Below are 22,293 nucleotides of genomic sequence, written 5' to 3'. Positions count from 1 at the left end.
AGAATTTATTCATAATGCGTTTTAAAACATGAAAAATAATTTTTTTTATCGAGACGTATTGTGTCTATAAAAGGACTTCGCGCAAAAAAATTGAGTTTTTTTTTTCATGGTACATGCTTTTACAATCTACGTGCAACTATTGAACTAGTTCCTTCTTAATCAAGTTGATTCACCACTAGCCAAATGAAACAATTTTTGAAATAGTGGGTGAACTACGCTCACTAGCTTGATTTTTATTGAGCATGAAAGTACAATTAATACATATGCCAATATTTTTATAACAAAAGAGTATTTCTCTCGTTTTTATTGCATTCCATCGAGATATATATATATATATATATATATATATATATATTGTTTATACAGAAGTCACTATTAACATCTCTCTGGCCGGGTCATCAACTTGCTATTCCTGAGCTCAAGCTGTCCAAGTGAATATATCATAATCTACAAAATTTTAGTCGTGGATCGTCCAGGCTAAATAGAGGCCAGTTTATTGACATAGGAGCTGATCGCATCTACTAATAATACATTATGGGTTTAGAATCTGAGCGAGAAGCCAGTTCCTTTGGACGAAACTCCCCTGTTTGTCGAGGTCATCCGGAAACCAAAATCATCATCCTGAAATAAAAAGAAAGGATAGATACAACATTCAATTCTTGGAAAGCACTGCAACTCATCTTTGAGTTGGATCTTTAACGGTGGCACAGGCATACGAAGCTTGTCACCTGTTCTAAATCAATGCCAGTATACAAACGCCAATCTTATTATCCTCAAGTCCTTAAAGATACCTGAATTACTGATTCATGTATTTCCAAGGATTTGAGAATAACCTTCGGGATGAATTATCCTACAATAGTTCGCTTATTTTATTAATCTTTGCCATAATTCCAAACCTTTCAACTTGTGTGTTCGACTGTATTGAACACTTACGAGAAGATTTTTCGCCTGCTGCCCACCAGAGGGCGGTTTAGGGGACTGAACTCTTCGGGCGGTAGCAGTGGCGCCTTCTGATTTTGCAGGCCATGTGGGGAACATATCTGGTTCGACAGGGTCGGGCTTTTCTGTAAACCATTCATGACGAAGCGCATCCTCTGCGTTTATTCGTTTACCAGGGCAGTACGTCAAAAGGGCGTTCAATAAGTTGAATCCAGCCATTGACAGAAGAGTCTCAGGAATTTTTTTACGCAAAAGATTATACGGCTGTTGATCAAACGAGAGCCGCTTCACCATTGGAAGATCGTTGAAGCCTGGCCAAATTTTCTCTGAGGGAGTTCCAAGTTCCTTAAAGATACGGTTTAATTGGTCAACTTCACTTTTTCCTTGGAACATGGGCTTGAGTGTAAGGAGCTCGCCAAAAATGCAACCGACACTCCACACATCGATTGGACAAGAATACTCCTTGGAGCCAAGAAGTAACTCGGGAGCACGGTACCACAACGTAACAACAACAGGCGTATAATGTTTCAGTGGAGATCCATATTCGCGTGCTAAACCAAAATCACCCACCTGAAACGACACACACCATAAGGATGGATATACATATATTAACAACGCTTTCAATAAGCATTACAACATGTCCATAAATATATTAGATGCGAGCTTAGATTCTGTAGTTCGCACAAACCAGTTCCATATATGCTGGCGGTACTTACTTTAAGAACGCCTTTGTGACTTAGGAGCAGGTTGGACGTTTTGAGGTCCCTATGTAAAATCCAGTTATCGTGCATATGGGCTACCGCCTTCAGTAGCTGCCTCATAAGGGTTTTAACCTCGCCTACAAGGAAAGGCGACTTCATGGTGTCCATGAGGCTTTTAAGATCATGCTCGACATAGTCCATCACAATATAAATTTTATCCATGTTGCTTCCAACCACAATTTCCTGCCAGACAAAAACAAAAAACAATAAATTGCATTAAAATAACTAAATCTTTTTAATATTTCTCCTTAGTCTCTTCGATTATTAGCTATTTCAGATATTAATAGCAATAAGGATGAATGCATATCCGCACTGTGACTTACCCGCACTGTAACTATGTTTGGGTGCTGAGCTTTTAGTAGGGTGTTAATTTCTCTCAAAGATGTTATTGGAAATCCTTCTTTCTCCTTTTCCATTTTCAGCCGCTTAAGGGCCACAATCTCGTCTGAAAAAAGAATTCAAAATTGGTAGCGGGCTTCAACATAAAATAATTAATGCCTATATTATGCCTATTAAGAAATATATCCGAGCAGTGATCTAATAGTCGCAGTCACGAGAATACGTTGAAAGTGGTTATAGACGTTAGAAGTAAATGTTGAACTGCCACTCAACTCTCACAAACACTTGAATATTCGGCCATTATACCCTCTTACGTTCCGTCTGCGTAGACAAATTCACGGTATTGGAAATTTACCTGTTTGCTTGTCTTTGGCACGGTACACCACCCCATAAGTGCCCTCCTCGATTCTGTTGAGGCAGTGAAACTCTTCCACGCGTCGGCAGCCTTGCATAGCTGGGAAGTAATCAATTAGCTCTTCTATAGGGTCTACAGACCGAAATAAAGCGATAAGGAAGAAATCTATTAGAACGAGCCCAAACGAACCGTGTTTGATATGGTTTCAATCGACAAAAGTAGCGACGGCAATAAGAATCAGACGGTTTTAATATTATGACCACAGTATTTCTAACCATACACACATTAGATGTATGCTTGATGCACCAAACGAACCGTAAAGGGATACGAGAACTAGGCGGCAGATCGGGACAAAGCAAATGCTATGTTCTGTAAAAATGCCATACTTTACAACTAAATACTTACCGGTCTCGCCATCAAGAGGTCCATCTTGTGAGTCGTCATCTCGAACGTGGTCCCTCTCAGTTTCAGCTCCGCGGTTCTCAAGAAATTCATCTTCCTCACGGATGTCTTTCTGCTCCGCTCTCTACCCAATAAAACAGGTGCAAAAAATAACAGAGAGCATTCATATATGAAAACTATTATATCATGTTAACCGTAACACCATCATAATATCTAACAGAGACTTAGAGATTTCCAAATGATTTAGGATAGTCATTAAGAGGTGGTTTTCAATTAGTGATCTCAATCTGAGAGACAACCTCAGTATGCTCGACTTTACAATGTCGGCGAGGCTAGTTTATGATAGCAAAAACGACCCGGATACATAGTAATACCTAAAGCGCACATGTCACCGATTGTCGATTTCGTTTTATTATCTACTCAAATTTCATACCTACCAATCACTCGCCTAATTGTTTTTATACCAACTTGAGCAACTGGTGGCCTCGGTTCATCATCTCCATCATCAACATCCATTGGCTGAGGACCACCCCCATTATCGCCACTTCCGCTTGGCCCTTCTCGCCTAGAATCCTTTATACTGATACCGGCTAAATCCTTTTCCTTATTTGCTTTATCTCCTTTGCTCAGATCACGCTCATCATCTGTTGCCCCACCTCCGGATTCGCCTGCTGTGCTACTTTCGTCTAATCCCGAGCCAGATGCGTCTGACCGCTCGCTACCGGTACTGGCTCTATTGCCAGCATCCTTTAACCTAGATCGAGATATCGCACTAGTTCCAATGCTTTTATCTCTAGACGGAGACAGCCTTTTGGCTGTTGACTGCGCCGTCTTATGCAGATCAAGGTCATCATCATCATCGTCGTCGTCGTCGTCTTCGTCCGGATGCGCGTGAGGATGAGGTTGTCTTGTTCTATAATGAATAGAGGGATACAATAAAAACAAATCGTAAAGGGGCAAAATTTAACTCCAATATTTCAGCAAAATTCTAGCATTTATAGAAGTTCCTCAATCGAAATACCGTCTTGCAAATATATTTTACACATGTTTCGACCAATACACTGCATAAGAAAGTAGTATTTTAATTTAACAACAAAAATGATTATGACATGATACAGTATCTCTAGTTTGTGCTTACGTATATACTAATTTCACAGCATCCATCATAAGAAAAATTACCTTGCTGGGCGCTCTTGAGGACTCCTCTCGCGATCACGACTCTCTCGGAAAAGGTCTTCGTTGTTGGTTTTTCGTTCTCGTTCGTTTAATGCAGCCAAAAGTCGTTCGCGTCTACGTTGTAACTCTTCGTCTCCTGATGAATGACCGCCTCCCCTGCAATGAAAGAAAAAACGAAAGAGGCTGTAAATGCTTGGCAACTAGTAGAAGTTCATCCTTAAAGTACACCGCACATGCGTGATAATATGTTATTCATGCAAGTGGCTTCGAACAAGCGTCCTTGTTAAATAAGAGTTTAAAAACTGCTTGAATAGTATCATTTGAAATTGATCTCTGTAAGCCTAGCTTTTGTGATCGTTGGATAGTGCGCGAAGTAAATAAGGGCTATATCCACCACGCACTGCTCCTTCCGAAGCGAAAAAAAAAGTGAAAGAGAAATCACTAATACTAAATAGCAAAACGGGCATGAAGCGTTGCCCACGACTAAATTCTTATCAATGCCTATTAAGGAGAAGGTATTTACGACTGATGCTGCTGCTGCTGCTGCTGCTGTTGCTGTTGTTTTTCCAACCGATTTCGGTTGAGTTTTTCCCTTGCATCTTTCACGCTCCTATCCCGATCGCGTTCGCGCTCCCGGTCACGATCCCTTTCATCGTCTCGGTCTGATCGCCGATCTCGCCGGTCGCGCGAAGAGTGGTGAGTAGATTCTCGCGAGCTGAAATATTGGTAGATATTAGTTGCATAAAAAATAAGCATGCGGTTTTACTGGAAAATTACTTTATTTGTAGAATAAAACAGCTTAAATTTTTATGTAGCCCAGTTGAAGGGTCTAGAGAATTTATTTTACGAGAGTATTTAAATAGACTTAAAGATCATAAGAAAATTATAAGCGAATCAGAAGATAATTACTCAAAATAACTCACCCACGCTGCCCATCATCACGAGACCTGTCGTAATCTCTATATGAGCTATCGCGTTCTCGCTCTCTACATGAGTATCCACCATACAGAATGAAGCAATTAGCAACCATGAAAATGCCAGCAAAAATTAACAAAATATGTGTTATTTATACGGATATGAGTTGAGTGTCAAAAATGAAGAGAGTTAAGTGAGCGACGTGAACTGCGAATAAGGATAACGTGCGCGGTGCACCACTAGCCTTAGTATAATAACGTGAGCCTTTAGCAGGACATCAGGACACGTGAACCACAGTCAACGGCATGGAACGGTGTATTTAGAGCGTAATGTTTTGTCAGGTTGCCAATAAATAATATCAACTTGTTAAATCAATACTAATCACTAATGATCGCTTAGTTACCACAATAGTATCATGCCCACCTATGTCTAGCCTTGTGATGTTTGTCAGTGCGATGTCGACGGTCTTGTCCCCTTAAGGAACCACTACCCGTGTCCTTATGAGAATCTCTTCGCTCCCAATCGTTTGAAGTTCGATCGCCGCGTCCATCTCGTTCACGTTGCGGTCTTTGTGGAGGTTTAATTTCAAGAGTATCCTCTTGATCATCTTGATCACCGGAAGAAGCCTCACTGTTACTGTTAGATATACGGAAATAAGTGTTAATAGAGGATGTCACAAAACGCATTCTTGTTTTAAACAGCAGCAACGTACAATCTACTATCTACTTTTCAGTTAATGAACAGAATTGGCCAATGAAAAAGGATATTTTAGTTCATGGACTTTGACGGATGATTGTTTAATAGCACAAGGGATTCTATAATAGTTTCGATAAACAGTAAAGTAAATATTGCGTCGAACGCAGATTTTAGACGAACGCTACCTTGAATAAAGCTCTTTAAAATGAAATTTTTGGCGTGTTTGAACGAAGACTGCGCAGCAGATATGAAGGTACACTTTGTATTAGATCGCTTCATTGTTGAATGTGCTGCCTTTTGAAAAAGACTTTGTTCTGAGACAAAACGAAATATCCATATACAAATTGTGCAGCGCGGTTTGCATTATCGACAGCTTGTTACTGGAATTTGCGATCAAAACAATTTTTGTGCTTTATTTCTCCCTCTGTGTCAAACTTGAGGCAAGAAGCATGCACAAGAAACCTTTGCGCCTTTAAAACACCATATAATAATACTCACCTTGGCAAAAGGACAATACGCCTGTTAAAAGACAAATACAACTTTTTCGTTACATTCGTCTCGAAAAAAGGACGCGGCGCTGCAGTTAAGGCCAGTTGTCTAGTGGGTATATTTCGACAGAGGGATACATTTGCTAGTCTATGATTAGATTCAATAATCTATTTGACCGCTCAATGCCCGTCAGGATAAATTTTTGGTGGCCTATATATAAATGGACACATATATATATATATATATATATATATGTGCATTTATTCTAAATTCGATTACTAAAAATTAGGCGCTGTTGACACCTACATTTTTGTTCGCTAGGTCTGTCCGCTTCAACATCGGCAAATGCTGAAAAACATCGAAATTCTTTGCAACCTTTTAAAAGTTCGTGACAAGTTTGCAACACAAAGCGTCACAAAAAACGAAAGTTTATGATAAATAAAGAGCGCATATATTGCAGTTCAGAAGTGACAACGCAAAGTTTCTCGCGATTTGGTATGCGTATTTTCCTGCAATTCAATGCTACAGCCAAAAAAGCAACCTAAAATTCTCAGTACGGTTACGGAAGAGACCTCAGATACTCTAATATTTTGTCATGGCTTAAAATTAAAGGTAATTTTCCACAACAAAAAAAAAAGACGCCTGCCATAAAAATTTTACCCGTCTTCTTAAATACTCCATTATTTTAACTTATTGGTTTCAATTATTCGATAAAATGGAATACATATTTATATTTGTATGGAAAATGGTTCATTAGACGATAAGAACGGATCGCTGCGCCATATCCCGTAGAATTTGTGTGAACGAAAGTTTTTGCGTTGTTTACAATAGAACGTGACTATGCAGTGTTTGCATTATGAGCTTCTACCAAGGTAGCCCATGCGCAGAGTTGTATACTCAACACTATACACTCAACCACATCTATCCACGGGCAGAGTCCGTCTCACAGCTTCATTTTATAAATCCAAATGACTAACTTATCATTAACCTCATCATTTAAGCACGAAAGTTTCTTCCAGTTGCTCACCCGGCTTTTAATTCAAATCACTCGTAGACTCAGTGCACTCACAAATAACTGTTTGTTAATGTTCACAAGCAGTCAATTACTGCTGTATAAAAGTACACAGCAAAATTTACCTAAATTATGCGTTTTACTAGTACAAACGCAAAGAAAACGAATCGTATACAAACCTTCCGCGGGCAATCTCTCCCTCTTCAGAGTCAGATTTCATTGTCTTTCTCAATTATCTATCGTTTTTTAATTCTGTTATGAACAGTATAATTTACTGGCTAATAGGCACCAATATCACGTATCTAACACTTTCACTAGAGCAGACTAAGTTCTATTTTTAAAAGTTCTACTTCTTACAGTATAAATAACAATTAAATAACTACAAAACACCAAATAAACTCCCATCACTTTTCGGTCTACCGAATGCACATAGTTGGTCTGGGAAGCGCTCGTTGAATTTGTTTGTTTTGTCGATAGCGAAATCGAAACCATTCAAAGTACCATGACATAAACCTACCACTTACAACTGACGAGAAAGGGTAACTCAAAGTTTGAGATGAGCGCACTTTTCGTATTTTGAAATATGTGGCGGGAAAATAGGATAAAAACTTCTAAAGACAAAAATGTACAGAAATTGAACAAATTGCGGTCACCACAGGTCTAATTTAACCTACACATGGTACAAAGTAGCCAAAATATGAGCCTTATAATCACTTTACAATTCATTAGCGCTCTCTGTAAAACATTATTAACTGACAAGATATGCTTAAGTTAAGAAGTATGGTAAAAATACGCACATAGATATCGCTTTGCAAACGGTAATCATAATGACGATAATGAATTAAATATTAGAAAAGACAGTTGTACACTCATTTTGCGTACGCTGGCTACATAGAGGCCGGAAATTACCACAGAGCGTATTCGTTATTCATTTATTTATCGTTCTCTGATTTTACATAAAATACATTTTATCTTTGAAACGAAGTCCGCGAACCTGATATGCATACACTCTCTCTGATTCACAGGCATGAACGTTGAAGTTGGAACAGCGAACGAAGTTGATAGATGCCACATGATTGTCACAGCTGGACGACCCTCTGCGTCTTCGGTCCTGTTTATGAATCGTATAGAAAACATTTTTAGGTCGTAGATTTTCCTGCTTGTTCTAGAACACATTTTAGTTACCTGAAGAAGGGCTGGGGCACAGCTGCTGAACTTGATGTTTTCTTTTCTTTTAAAGTAAACTAAAACAGAATTCTTTAAGAGAGTTCTGATTGTTATGTACACAATTGGACGTTTCGTTTTTGAACTTCAGATTTTTAAATGGCTTCAGAGACAGCATCGCACAAAGACGACTCTGATTAACAGCTGACTAGGCTGGGTGATATCATTTCACCGATGGCTCGCTTTATCAAATATGTCCTTCAGAATATATTCTATTTTTCCAAGTCGTTCTTTATGTTCCCATGAGAAACGTTAGCCGTATGCTGTTTAGAGCCTTAGACAACAGGAACGCCAACAACAACGCACTGATCCTGAATTACGCAAGTTGCGTAAGTTTAGAAGTTGCTAGTCAAATCACTTGATTACACAACAGTAGGACAAACTGAAAATTGAGAGCACAGAAAAAAGAGTGTCCCTATATCTGTGATAAGCACAACTAAGGGTGAAAAGACAGTTCAGTAAATAGGCCAGTGATGAGATGACAAGTGAGATTATGTGGGTGGTCAAAGTGTTTTCCCTGCAGCCCGACATAGCGCAAAACTGCAAATGCCTGTTTTTGTGTTAGCAGAAGGTTTATTAGCGACATCTATTTATTCATCTAAGGTCTGTGTATTTACCGAAATTCACGACTGGATGAGACGGTGCACCATTTTCAATGTTAAAAGACTAATAAAATAAGACCAAATTATGAAAATACAGTTTGTGAGATATCTAATAGTTTTGCTGCTTGCAAGTACGAATGTATTCTTAAACTGCCTGATATTTATATTTTTAAAACGTGACCGAAATACATTAATAGCCTTTTCAATAGCACATAGAAAAACTATAAGATATTTTCAAATTTTTTTTTTATTATTATCGTATTTCACTACTACTACTAGGTACTATAAAGAACTCAAACATTAAATTGTGGCGAATCGTAGCTAATTTAATTAAAGTATATAATGCAGTGTCGAAAGGGCGCTCGTTATCGAGTTATTACTTTTTTCGACATTGAATTTCAAATCTGCCTGTTTCCTTTCGATAAACTACAGTAAAGTTCTTTAAACAATAACAAAAAATATAGTAGACTTAATAAATTTAATGTGGTACAAATATAACGGGCCATAAGGTGTCTTCATACAAAGATCAGCAGTGCTTTTCGCTATAGCCTGAATACTAGAAGCAAACACCTTCAACAATACTCAGTGCCTCACATTAAGCAAATACAATCTTTGGTGGGCAGGCATTTCGAATGATTATAATGACCATTCCCTGATTTACGCCCTCGATCATCCTGTAAACCGCGCACAAATCAGATGTCAAAAAGTATCTTAAACGACGGAACAAAGCGCGTTCAAAGCCCTGTGATCGTTCTGGTACCACAAAACTTCTATTGTTAGCCGCCGAACGAAACTAAATCGTCGTTATGATCATCGTTGTCTTTAACAGATACTCGTGACGTAACCTGAAGATTCCATGGTTTTGCTCATGGATGACTTGCGTTAAAAGCTTAATCTATCCGTCGATTAGTGCCTATTATCACCGATAAAGAACTACCCCGTCGACTTTCAAGTGCTGGTCCAAACCGATTGTCCCCGAGTATCGTACCCTACCGTGGGGAGGGGGAATCGCCACATCTTGCGGGAGGCAAGCAGTATCCGTGGCAGTAACAGCGGTTGTACAGATCCTACGACGAATTGTTGATGTTATTGTTTTTGTTACAGCTCTGACTGCTACCACTCTGTATAAACGTTACTGTTACTAGCGATGCCGTAACCAGCTGCTAGGTAGAATTATCGCTCGTAGTGATAGTATATAGTGTAATTGGATCCGGCGCGGACGCAGCAACGGGGTTGCTTCGGGTGTGCTGCCGCTGCTCAGAGCAGCTACAACGCTGAGCTGAGTAGACGGTTTTAGGGCGAAGGCTCGTGCCCTCGCTCATCATGGCCAGCTCGGACTCACAGTAAGTGACAAGGACTCCACGCTTCTCGATTCGATTCGATCTATTCATTCTACTGCTAGAAAGTTTTACTCTCAAATTTACAATAGCAGTGCCAAGCAGGTGAAAATAATTTGACCAGGGTCACATGAATCGATTAGCAGGACAATTAGCTCGACATACCTGCAATCGGATTATCTGTCTAAGAAACTCTTGTAAATGAGGTTACTAGGGGGCTTGCAAATCAGCTAGTGATGAAGAAAGCCAAAGCAATAAACACGGACACAAGGCGGGGGGACATCATCTACAATCAGCTGATGCTACGCAACCCTTGTGTCCTCCCTTGTACAGGGAAGGCTACTAATGCGAACTATGCGTGTCTACGTGTGTGCTGTGAAACGATGCCGGATATTAGTTGTCTCTATCTGATTCTGTAAAAATATAGGTATATAGCTAAATCCGTCTAGGTCTGTTCCAGTAACTGCCGTCATGTGCGTGTGTTGATAACATAAAGGTGAACAGATCGTTTAAAATTTTGCCTTGCATTATGGTTGACGCACGCTATGGGGTTAGCCACTGTTAAGTGGTCATTGTTTTTTCATTTGTATAGTCGTTTTTAGTTCTCTTTTACTAATCTCAAATGAAAGCGCAAGATTTTTTGGTAATCGTCTCTCTTACTTCAACGTTATCTGTCTTTGAGACTTTGAAGCTTACATCAGAAATTGACCGAGCTCTTGATTGCCTATTTTTGTTGGAAAAAAGTTTTCCTATTAGATGTGCACATTAACACATGTCTTCATCTTGGTGAGTTCGTTCGCACAGTGTTGTGTATCATTCTCAAAACATTGATCAGAAGCTCAAAATCGAAAGAGAGCTGTCGTTTTCCCCTATTGATTGTATCCCTAATTGTTTTGTACAACAGTCGTGTAATTCTTTTCTGTGTATAATCAGTTCATTGATACTCAAACCTAAAAGTAGTGCTTAGATCTTTACTAAGATAGAGAACATAAAGTATACTTTCTACACTCGCATGATTATTTTGTATGAAAAACAAAACTTTAATAATCTAAGTGAACGAAGTCGTTCACAGAAAAAGGGGCTTTTGAATATCCCTGAACAGTGTTACATAAGCAAATTTGTTTGTGTGTCAATTCACCGAGTGGGTCATATGCGACCAATCAAGCAAAAAAGCACTGCGCGTATTTCTTGGAAATCATTTCCCTTCAGATCAAAATTTGGGTTCTCTTATTAAGTTCAGAACACATATTCCCGTTCGGAATGCTGAGACATTGGCTTTCCTAATAATTCCTTAACACACGCATCTTGTCATAAGTAAATTAATAATTAACCTAGATTTTTAGTGCAAACCCTAATATATCAGCAAAAGCAGTTCTACATATTTTATATACAAACTGAATATATTTGCAACACAGGTTGCGGAACAGCGAGCAAAAACTTTTGTTTTAATAAACATTTTATGTTTATTTATTAAAGTTTTTGCTCGCTGTTCCGCAACCTGTGTTGCAAATATATTCAGTTTGTCAGAAAATGCGTTTTTTCGTCTAACAAAAACAATTTTTCACTTAACGCAGCGTCTCATTCAAGCCTTAGCAACAAATTAAGTAGTTTTTACTCACTGTCATTTTTCACGACCTTCGACTATTTATTACGACAACTGGTTTACTACTCTTCACGAAAACGATACGTTGTCTAGTATTGAAGAACTTGTTTAGCCAGTTTGGGGATCCTCTTCACTATCAAATCAACTTTTACGAATCTCATTTGTCACTTACCGAGCAAGGTAGTGACGCATCAATGCTAGGTCCAAAGTCTATTGTGGATATAGGAGAAGCTTCGCTCAAGCTTCTGCAGGACGTCCTTACCGACTTTTTGCCATCTATGGCTCGGCATTGTTCTGCAGAAAAATGATTGTGTTGTTCCATTGGATTTTGTGTGCAGCATAATGTCGTATACTCAACTAGGCTATATCCGCAGATCCTTGCCAACCGTAGTGTTTCTCTTAAGCATTTCCACAGCAAGACCTTCGAGTCTTATCAAACGCAAATTATGCGGTCTTTTGTATAAACCTGACACTTTTTGGGCTTAAGCGGATCTCTCAGGACTTGCGTTCCCTTCTTGACTTCATATTAACTTAGGAACATTGTTTCCTGCCACCTACAACGATCCATTGTTGTGGCTACGTGTGCCGGCCGACATTTAGGAAAGCGTACTTTCCAGTGCATTGCAGCTCATTTGCTTAACCATTTAACAAATTATTAACTTATTTATTACGACCTGGCTGAGGTGTATTCTTGAAGCTGGATATGTCATCTTGAAACTTAGTGAACTACTTTCAACCATTATACAAAGCACAAAAACTCCTAAATTTTTTTTTATCACAAGCAAGATCTTTTTATCAAGTAACAGAATTACAACAGGTCTGTAACGAAAGAAGGGCGCTTTTGAGTCGTGTAAAAGGTGAACAAACCATAAAGACGAAACAATCGACGAAAAACAGACCACTGAAAAAACAAATATTTCTTTTCGACCAAACTAATAATTTCATAAAAATATTTGAATGTTTAGTGTAAAGACACATACAACTGTGTTAATTAGTACATCGAAATGGAACGGTCGAGTGTATGGGCCATGCTATATTTGTCTGGTGATTTTAAAGACTCTTATACCTTCTATTGACGTTTCGGCTCACTCGCTTCAAAGTGGAGGCACTGTGGCTCAATTGACAAATAACCACATGGATATTACTTCTAAAAGTAACGTTATCAATATTTCGTGTACTAGATAATAGAGCTTAAGTATACTGCCCTTGGGTGCGCTGTTATTAACGTGTTTTGAAACTGCAGTCCAGTTTTCTAAAACCACCTGGGCTCTCTGTTCTATACATATCCAGCAGTCCATAAGCAGCAACGCTAAACTCACACTTGAATATAATGATGCATTTATGTGACATGAACGTGTGCTGGACCTTATTTTTAAGGTCAGCGCCGCAGTGTATTGCCCTAAAGGTGCGTAAGTAATGTAAAAAAAAATCGAAATCAACTACATTGAACGGGCAGAAAGGGTCTTGTCAGGCTGCAGGGGATACGGGCAACTCATGGAGCAAACTAGGACCAATAGCCTGCTATAATTTAATAAATCACCCCCGACAAGATGAACACGTTATTCTATTTGCGCTAAATTTCCGTTGCACTTATTGTTTCAGGGAGTTGCCGCCATCGCCGGATATCTCCCCCGAGTGGGTGATCATCCATGAGATGTTCGGCGAAAAAAAGGAAGCTGGCGGGGGCTCACATGAGGCTCATGAGCTCGAGTTTGACAGAGCTCTGGAGTTCACTCCAAAGATCATTGTCATCGAACCGCACAGCCTCGCCGATGCCACCGCCAGGTCCGTACGGACCCATGAGAAGGGCTTTTTTATGTACCCTGTCAAAAGGAAAAAAACCTACTTCTATAAAAGCAATGATCTTATATGACAGACGAAGGAAAAGCATTACGCCAGCTAATAAATAGCCATCTAGTGGCCCTATTTATATATTGCTATTGGAGCAACATGGTTCATTGCTGTAGGCACTGTATAAATACTAAATCCGTAGCAATATACAATTTCTCCTCGGTTGTTCAGCGGTCTTCAGGTTTTTCTGCAAGCGGTGGGGACAGCCTAGGGGTGTCCCGTTTTAGATTTTTTTAAGTGGCGAACAGCATGCACGGGGTGCATTTTCCTATATGAATCACTAAGACGTTACCAACAAGAAGCAGATTTTTGCGAGTAATAATCAACGGCTATTCTAATATCACATTGTTGTGTATAATCTTAAAGAATGTATAAAATCGTTATTACCTTATTTTTGAACATTGGATTCCATTTTTTCGCTTTTTTTTTTCTTTGATAGCTCATTGCCTTAAACAGCTTCCAGCTGCTACTTTAGTTGTTTGGCTGTTTACTGTTTAGGCCATCTGGCTGCTCATAATTGAGCAAATTGAACTAATTCAATCAGTTAACCATTTGATAAACAAAGTGCGCGATCGTTGTGAATTTTTAGGTGGATCAAAATTGGTAACGGCCTCACACGGGTTGGCATTGGCTGCGGAGTCGCCTCAGTAGCGACCTTTGCCCTAACCAAAAGCAACTCTGCCCAATCACTGTTAGTACTTGCATGAGCATTTTTTTCATGCTACTCTATTTTTTTAGTACGATAAAGTGTCGGAATTTCGTGGATTAGTGATTTTTTGGGACCATTGATTTTTTTTCTGGCAACGTGTATAGATATTTCGTGCAAGTTAAATATTACACCTGTATGATTTGTGAATACTGCCAACAATTTATAGTTAGATATTATATATAAAAGTGCAGTTACTCACAAGCTTTATTTTTCTATTTGTTGTTGTTCATCTTTTAATCCAATGGGGAATTTCAAAAGCTCGATATGTTCCGTGTTGTATGTTACCTTGTACCTGTAAGCATAGCTCACATTGCTACCACGCTTGACAGACTTTCTAATTCTCTGTTTCCGTTCTTTGATCCTCAATGGCAGATACGTGATGTTTCCTTTAGTCGGCGTGAATCTATTATGTTGTACACTGTACAATGTGTCGTGGAGTAGCGATCCTTGTATACACTATCAGGTAAGCAGTCTGTTACCATTTCCTCTCGTAGCTTTTCCAAATCATTGAGATGAAACAGAACCCAATTATCATTCCTATTAGAGAATAAATGCGATAAAGGACATTTTAATCATATTTTAAATACGGTTGCCATCTACTTACATATGTTGTAAGCCTATAATTTAATTTTTGAGAATAAAAATCTCGCTTCTTCGTAGTATAGTTGCCAATCGTTATATTACCCTCGTTCAGCTATTAGTTGAAACATATGGTTTAAAATATGTTTCATTCGACGTACTATTTTTACCATATTGATATATCTATATTTTATGGCCACAGGTGGATAATAGCAAGGAGATCCGTGATCAGTTGCCTCTAGCCGATAACATGGAAGATGCTGTGATTCTTGTGCGTTGCGTCGATACGAATCGACGGGTTTTGCATACAACTGTGACACTGGTGGCGCTGTCTCTGGTCGTTTATAGGGTTATCCAATGGTTCAAGCAGCTGTAGACTACTACCGAACGCGAACATGCAAAACATCGTTGAAACCTCGTCGCTGCTTGTCATCTCATCTCAAGAAACTGCTTTTCGACTGCTGGTTAGTTGGGCCTACTTCTATGAGCACGGAGTCACGCGGCATTAACAAACTTAAAGCTAAAAGGGATGCACATCTACAGAAAATGAGCTATCAGACAACTTTAGCAGCCGTATAATCCTTTTGTAGCTCATCATGGCTTAGCGCGATTTCACAGTGTCGGTACTATCAAGACGGCTGGAACAGCTACGGGATCAGCCATGCATAAAGATGATACGAACTACATTTCTCATTGTGAATAGCTGGTAAATGCCATGAACCAACTGAGCGACGAATTGACGGCATGAAGAAAGTTTGGAAGAAAAAGGAGTTTTGAGCCCAGACGAGGAATAGTGAAAGAGACAGACTTCGTTAAACAGAAGACTGAAAAATGAACAAATGATATGGGCCATACTGTGGCGGAAACTACTTACAAGCATTCACCTAATGTTAGTTGTAAAATCAAACGAGCTGTTTGGTAATTTTTGTGTTGAAGATGATAATTACTCGGAAATACGGTACATCTGCGCGGCCTATAGGTAGAACGCACCATATAACATAACAAATGACAGTTCACTTGTAGTGCCGGCTAATTATCAAACTGAGACAAATAGTAATGAGTTTGCTTGAAGAGATTAGCGGATTATGTGATAACAACTCTGTACGACATTTTTATAGGACGACTGCCAGCCGTCAGGTTAACAGCGCGTGCAAAGCTGTCAATAGAAAACTATTTTGCGATTCCGATGGCTTAATTTCTTTTTGCTACTATAGTGTCACTTAGGGGTCTTAGGTGTAGCACAGAACGTTTCGTACTTCTTGTGAGGACAAAGTTGCGTATGTGGCTATCTGGTAGGGTTAAACACGCCCTATTTCAATAATGGCTGTATACATGTCGGGGTCACCTTATTATTAATAGGGTTAGGTTCGTGCAAGACTACCGTAAGGAACAAGCACACAAAGTTATGACATTTTTGCCTTTTAATTAGCTGGCCTAAATGAACAGTTTGAAAATAGGCACGGAGGATATGTGCAGATACGTTCAACTCGATTATGAACAACAAAATTTCTAGGGAATCTTTATTTTCCCTGAGTGAAAAACAATCGAAACTCTGCGACGAATCTATAATTACATAGCTACTACTATTGCGTACAAATAGTTGATAATGGTGGCAAAAACTGTCTTGACTAGATGTTTGAATTTCAGAAGTAACACTTACATGCGCAGACCGAACAGCCGTGTGTACCAATCAAAAGCACGAAGGAACGTATCAATCTAGAATGTATTATATGAGTGAAATCTAGTTTCCTTTTGCCAACGTGCGTAATCGCGTGTTAGGGCCTGGAAAAATCTAGCGACTTAGCGTACGATGAGGCAAGAATTGCCGAATTATTGATCAACGCTACATACCGTAGGTCCACTAAGCTAGAGTGAACGTAACGTATTTTTCAAACGTTGCCAGCGGCCGGATTTGGTGCCGTGACGGTACGTAGACAACTGGGCGTTTGTGCCCGGAGACGGGTATCAATGTCGAGGTTATTTAGTTAGACCGAAATGTCATAGATAATATTGATGAAATGTACTAAAGCGAAGAAGAAATAGGTGAATCACGGAAAACTTCCGACGCAGATATATTCGTAGGCCCTGCTCCATACATCTTTCCATTACAGGCGGTGAAAGGGGGTGAATGCGTTTGCATTGCCTAATTGAATGTACGTGTGTGTGCGAATTTGTACAAACAGCCGCCCGTTGTTGTAGAAGTTTTTTTTGATATTTTGATAGGTTATGTGACATTTATAGTGTATTTTCGTATCAGGTACATATATCGTTTAGGTGATGCTTATACATCGTATTGACTGGGAGAAACGCGAAAATGCAGTTTACAAAAAAAAAAACTGGATAAAAGTTACGTCGATAGATTACGTAAAATACAATTTTGTCCTATTTGACTCAACATCCTTCGCGCAGGTTTAGGTCCAAACAGGGAGAAAACTGTGCCATATCTACACATCGCACGCTATTACTGATGTTTCTTGCCGTAATTTTGACGGTGGTTGGCAAAATTATGAGTTGTTTGGAAACCGTATTTAATCTGACAAGTGGACCAAACCGATCAGGAATGACAGCTTCAAGGAACGGCAACTCCATAAACGCGTCCCAGGCAATAGCAGTAATCGTCATAGTAGCCGAAGTAGTCGCAGTTGTTATCATATTGTTGTTTTTCAAGAACTAACAAGACAAGTGAAACTAAGAAAAAAGAAAAGTATTTTTGTATAAAATGACATGAAAACAAGACGAAGGAAAGTTGGGACTGGCAGATTTGTTTTTTCTGCTAGTATTTGCTCGAACCTCCAATGTATGTGTTGTGCTTGAGTATCCGTCTCAAAGCTCGTCTAAATTGATATGTGCATGTGTGTGCGTGTCTTCGCTTATCTCTACGAATGGAAGCAATCGAACGTAAACTGGGAAGCCTACAATTTTGATAGTTGTTTTTGACTAATAATACCGATGGCGTGCTTCGACTCTTGGCTTATATTTAGTTATCATGTATCCAATAACGAATCGTAACATTGTTATAAAACTAATTACTCGTAAAGGGGAATATTGAATTGAAATAGGTCTGAATTCTATGAAAGTGGAAACGCAGTTACATGATGCCGTTGAGCTATGAATAAGGCATACATTGAATTGGGTGAATGGACGTTGTGCATAGTAATATAGTTGGGAGTTTATTTAGTTTTGGTCGCAACGGTAGTGGACATTAACAACCTAGTTTGTGATCTGAAGTAGCGTACGTGTCTCAGAACCAGATGGGTCTTTCAATCGGTGCTGGTATTGATTCGATGAAATCACACATTTTATAACAGAGTTACAGTATATGTTGAGATCGACTCGTTTAATAATAATAAATAGTGTTGTTTCTGTGACAAGGCGGAAAAGAGAGACCTAGAAAAGATTCATCCGCGAGGTGTAATGCCGCATCGCCGGTGTCAAAGCTTTGTTAACCTATCTTAGCTTAATATAGATAATGCGAGGATCGGAAACGGACTTTGTGCGTAGGTAATACATTTTATAACGTTATGAAGTATTATCCTTTGAAAAACTCGGCTTGTTGCCAGCTACCGTAGGCCAAAGGATGCGACCGCTTTTGTAAACTAGCTTTGAACGAATGCATTTGGGTGCATGCAAGAGGTTCCAGTGTGTTTAGTGGCGCGTACCTGCCTATTCGAATGACGCCGTGTACATATAAGCAATAAATTGTAAATCAACTACTGTTGGTATAATCATAGAGCCCTGCGTAATAAAAGTCATGATAAACTTACAATTTATAATAAAACATGATAAAATTACCAAAAGCTAATTATTAAAGTACTTGAAACAAAAATAAAAATGTGTTTTATGAATCCACAAAAACACAAGAGCCTCAAAAGTTGCTGCTAGCTGATACTATTAATGTTTTGAATCGTTGCTGTTGACATTGAACGAAAATACCGTAAATAATGCGGAGTGGGGTCATATATAGCATGAGGATGAAATGCGATGCAATGAAAAAAAGCACTGAGCAATTGATTGCCCGATTACGGAAGTGTTCTATTTATAGATTCATTCGTATATAGTTGTATTGTAAATATTCTCAAAGAAGCAATACGAACTAGCAAGCAGGTAGACTGGGCGAATAAACGACTCGTTGACTTATTAAAAGGTCGGACGAATCAAAGGGAGTTAAGCAAATGAAGATAATAAACAACTGTAATATGTTGAGGTTTGAACGGAATTGAAATCGATCTGTATTAAGTTCTTCTTTTAATTATATTTTTGCTATTTTTTCCGTTTTATCGATGGATATAAATATTAATAGTATATTGTGAAATTTAATTCCAGTTGTTTTTAGTTTATTATTATTTTCGTTAACTATTACTACATATTACGTTATCAATTTAGGCTCACCTCACAGCAATGTCACGAGATTAGGTTAATCTCTAACTAAGTTAATGCACTTGGATAGTCAGCAAGTACGTGCGGCTATATGTAACCATATTTTAGAAAAATCTTCAGTCTTCTAAGGAGTGGGAATACTTGAAAAGTTTGACCAGGTAGCACTTCAACTCTGATAGAAAAGAGAGTATGACTGGGTCTAATTTGGCGCGGTAAACATTCTAACCACATTGTGCACAAATAGTGTCCAATATGATCAACATGCTCTTATGTCTCGTTGTGTTTTATGACTTATATATTACTTTCGAGACCCAGTATTGAAGGAAAATGCATTTCAAGCCTGTATTTCTGTATATTGAAGTCAAACGAATAATTCAGACCTGCAGAGCACACCGCAATGACTTATGATTTATTCTGTCCGATGACATCTCAAAAAACAGATTCTCATATATTGGGGCTCCTAAAATACAAACGATGCGGAAATCCAAGATGCAGTTCATTTGTTTGTATGCAATGACAGGTAGACCACCTGATCTTAAATGTAATGCCATTAGGATATGGATTTGTTATAATCAAATGTACTGATTTCTCCTTTAACTGTTATTTCTCAAAAGAAAATATGATATAGTCCCTAAATTAAAAATAAAGATGATCAACGTGTTATGACGTAAATACCCATTTATGTATACATCGTTTATTGTGACCATTTGTTTTCATAGGCGACACTGAATTATTAGAACAATAAAGAGATCTTGATATATATATATATATATATATATATATATATATATATATAATTATTTCTTCTTTCTATATATACAAATGGTGTATTAGGTGAACAGCAAGGGAGTGAAAATAAGTCTTTTAACACCCTCTCTGTCCCCCAGCCATGATTTGCTCGGCCATATTGCAAGAGGTTGGCCCTCTCACTCTCAATTTCGCGCTTCTCTCGCACTCTGCAGCGATCGCAGCCTTCCCTTTATTTTGCTGTTTACTTGCGCCTGGTGCCTTTCATTGTGTAAAATGTCTTTCTGCGTGGTTGTGTCCTAGAGAGGGCATCTGTTCTCATTACTCCTGTATGTCTAGGCGACTTATGTGTCTCAAAAAGCCCAGCCCGTCAGCTGTAACTATTCACATAAAACATTTCTTCGAAGCTCAGCCATCCAACGAGACCCTGTCACCCAACTATATTCCTTCGGTTCAATATACATTTGCGGTTCTATAGGACACCTTCGAACATGACAGCAAACGTGGCCAGTGACCCATTTGCTGCTTTTCCACATTAAAACGCCACCTATTTTCTTACCTTCGATGCGTGACCATGCACATTTGCAGACCTACTTTAACGATTTGCGCTCCCGTTATATTCATCATAGAATTTGACACGTAATTAGATTTCATTGACCAGGAAGCCAGGACTCACATATTTGCGTAACCTTGTGACATAGGCCGCGCATCGCTAGGCGCATCCACGCCGAGAAACAGTCATTCGACAATGTACGAACGTACGGGAGAGAATGCATTTTTACTTCTTATTAGCCATCATCTTCTGCTATCTAAGGAGATAGATAAGGTTTCAAATGATCAAGTCCAGTCAGACGTTCTCCGCCTGATTCAACGTGGGTCATATAGCTAAATAACATTTCTGTTTTTCTCTTTAAACAGCTTTTAGCGCAAAATAACTTTCTGTGGATTTATTTAGTATACAGACAATGCAGACGTGTTCTGATGTCACTTCGTTCAATATTAATCCAATCCAATTTAACATCCATTCAAACTGTTTTCTGCTCTCTAAATTTCGCTCTGTTACTAGTGTAATACAATATCTATAGAGGGGTAGGGTTGTACACGAGTGGATTTTATATAGCATTAATTATAAGTATATAGTGGAGTCCATCAACCGTCGCAGTATCAGTAGTAATAACGAATATTGTATAACGATAATAGTAGGTAAACATCAAAATTAGATAGCTCAGTCCGCCCTCTTCGTTAATTCTTATTCCAGTTCGTGGCAGAATGATAATACCACAGTTAGCATTTGTAATCCGTAATCATATCATACGTAAATTACTCCACTTATCTCCGACGTATTTTTCCTCGTTCTTTTGCAGTAGCACCTGCGCCTTACAGCTTATCGTGCTAAGCACTTCATCGGATACCTTTCCCGCCGTTAATTTTATCTGCACAAATTTATTTGGCTTTGATGCCGTCATCTGGTGTCCTGTGTAATATGTATTATCATACTGGATTCTTGTGACATAATCGTTACTAAACTGTCGTATATTTTTCGCTTTTAAGAGACTGATACTACAAATATACGAATAGTATATTACGAATACACTATTGGTTGCTCGATGGTAACAAGATGGTAGACGCATGTTAGTCACAAGCAAATGTTTAACGAGGATGAGATTTATAATCTTGCTGATTTTTTAGCATGCTTTTTGCCGCTTTCTTGATTATTAATTTATGTTATTTTTTAAGGGGTCAGGGGATTGGGATTCTGGCCATATTCGTTATTCAACTTTATTTCAATTGACATTTATTGTTCTACCTATCTAGATTTATTTATATGCGACATAGCCAAAATTGAGAGACTTGGGAGACCTCCATTGACGTAACATTTTTCAAATCAATCTTCACTGTCCTAGGCTAGTAGATTGCTTAGAGATGAACGATAAACACATATATAGCCCAGACATTTCTGTCGATATATCGGTCTTCAGTGTGTATGTCTTCAACAAATTCCAGAGGACTTTCACCTTTCTTGTGCGATACGTGCTCTCTTCGTCTCCAGTAAGCAGTAATTATATTTATTATTTAATCTATGGTTTGTTATTTCACTCTTCATCGTCTTTATTATTCATCCTTTATATTTTTGTTATACATGTACATCCATATACACACATTTTATATCATTTATAATA

At 38.7% G+C, this 22,293-nt stretch overlaps 2 protein-coding genes across 9 annotated transcripts; one reads left to right on the top strand and one right to left on the bottom strand.

Moving 5' to 3' along the window:
* Positions 1-201: 201 nt before the first annotated feature.
* On the bottom strand, positions 202-12,172 carry LOC111252349 (uncharacterized). 4 transcript variants are annotated; one of them, XM_022810070.2, is made up of 14 exons: positions 7,264-7,563; positions 6,379-6,420; positions 6,082-6,102; positions 5,311-5,523; positions 4,896-4,958; positions 4,496-4,687; positions 3,976-4,128; positions 3,265-3,709; positions 2,800-2,920; positions 2,395-2,526; positions 2,024-2,145; positions 1,656-1,883; positions 934-1,509; positions 202-621 (listed from the first exon to the last, which is right to left on the bottom strand). In XM_022810070.2, coding segments are annotated over exons 2-14 (2,349 nt in total). In that variant the 5' UTR covers positions 6,381-6,420; positions 7,264-7,563; the 3' UTR covers positions 202-540. The 4 variants fall into 4 exon arrangements, with proteins under 4 accessions (XP_022665805.1, XP_022665802.1, XP_086849154.1 ...); XM_022810067.2 differs by lacking the exons at positions 6,082-6,102; positions 6,379-6,420; positions 7,264-7,563 and adding exons at positions 8,079-8,195; positions 12,023-12,172; XM_086993028.1 differs by lacking the exon at positions 6,379-6,420.
* Pmi (Transmembrane protein Pmi) lies at positions 8,265-19,306 on the top strand. 5 transcript variants are annotated; one of them, XM_022810072.2, is made up of 5 exons: positions 8,265-8,637; positions 13,453-13,635; positions 14,291-14,392; positions 14,783-14,873; positions 15,192-19,306. In XM_022810072.2, exons 2-5 carry the CDS (start codon positions 13,505-13,507, stop codon positions 15,363-15,365), a joined length of 498 nt encoding a protein of 165 aa, XP_022665807.1. In that variant the 5' UTR covers positions 8,265-8,637; positions 13,453-13,504; the 3' UTR covers positions 15,366-19,306. The 5 variants fall into 5 exon arrangements, with proteins under 5 accessions (XP_022665807.1, XP_086849187.1, XP_022665806.1 ...); XM_086993061.1 differs by lacking the exon at positions 8,265-8,637 and adding an exon at positions 8,664-8,911; XM_022810071.2 differs by lacking the exon at positions 8,265-8,637 and adding an exon at positions 9,675-10,253.
* The last annotated feature ends 2,987 nt before the right edge of the window (positions 19,307-22,293 follow it).

The sequence above is a fragment of the Varroa destructor genome, unplaced genomic scaffold, assembly GCF_002443255.2.
Source record: "Varroa destructor unplaced genomic scaffold, Vdes_3.0 BEIS01000006.1, whole genome shotgun sequence".
Classification (NCBI taxonomy): domain Eukaryota; kingdom Metazoa; phylum Arthropoda; class Arachnida; order Mesostigmata; family Varroidae; genus Varroa; species Varroa destructor.
This window is presented reverse-complemented; position numbering and strand designations above follow the sequence as displayed.

Coding starts and splice junctions, on each gene's coding strand:
- Pmi (XM_022810071.2), top strand. CDS start 10,234: ATGGCCAGCTCGGACTCACA. Junction 10,254..13,452: donor ATGGCCAGCTCGGACTCACA/GTAAGTGACAAG, acceptor TTATTGTTTCAG/GGAGTTGCCGCCATCGCCGG. Junction 13,636..14,290: donor CTCGCCGATGCCACCGCCAG/GTCCGTACGGAC, acceptor GTGAATTTTTAG/GTGGATCAAAATTGGTAACG.
- LOC111252349 (XM_022810067.2), bottom strand. CDS start 12,042: ATGCGTCACTACCTTGCTCG. Junction 4,688..4,895: donor CGTGATGATGGGCAGCGTGG/GTGAGTTATTTT, acceptor CCAATATTTCAG/CTCGCGAGAATCTACTCACC. Junction 2,921..3,264: donor CGAGGCCACCAGTTGCTCAA/GTTGGTATAAAA, acceptor TTTATTGGGTAG/AGAGCGGAGCAGAAAGACAT.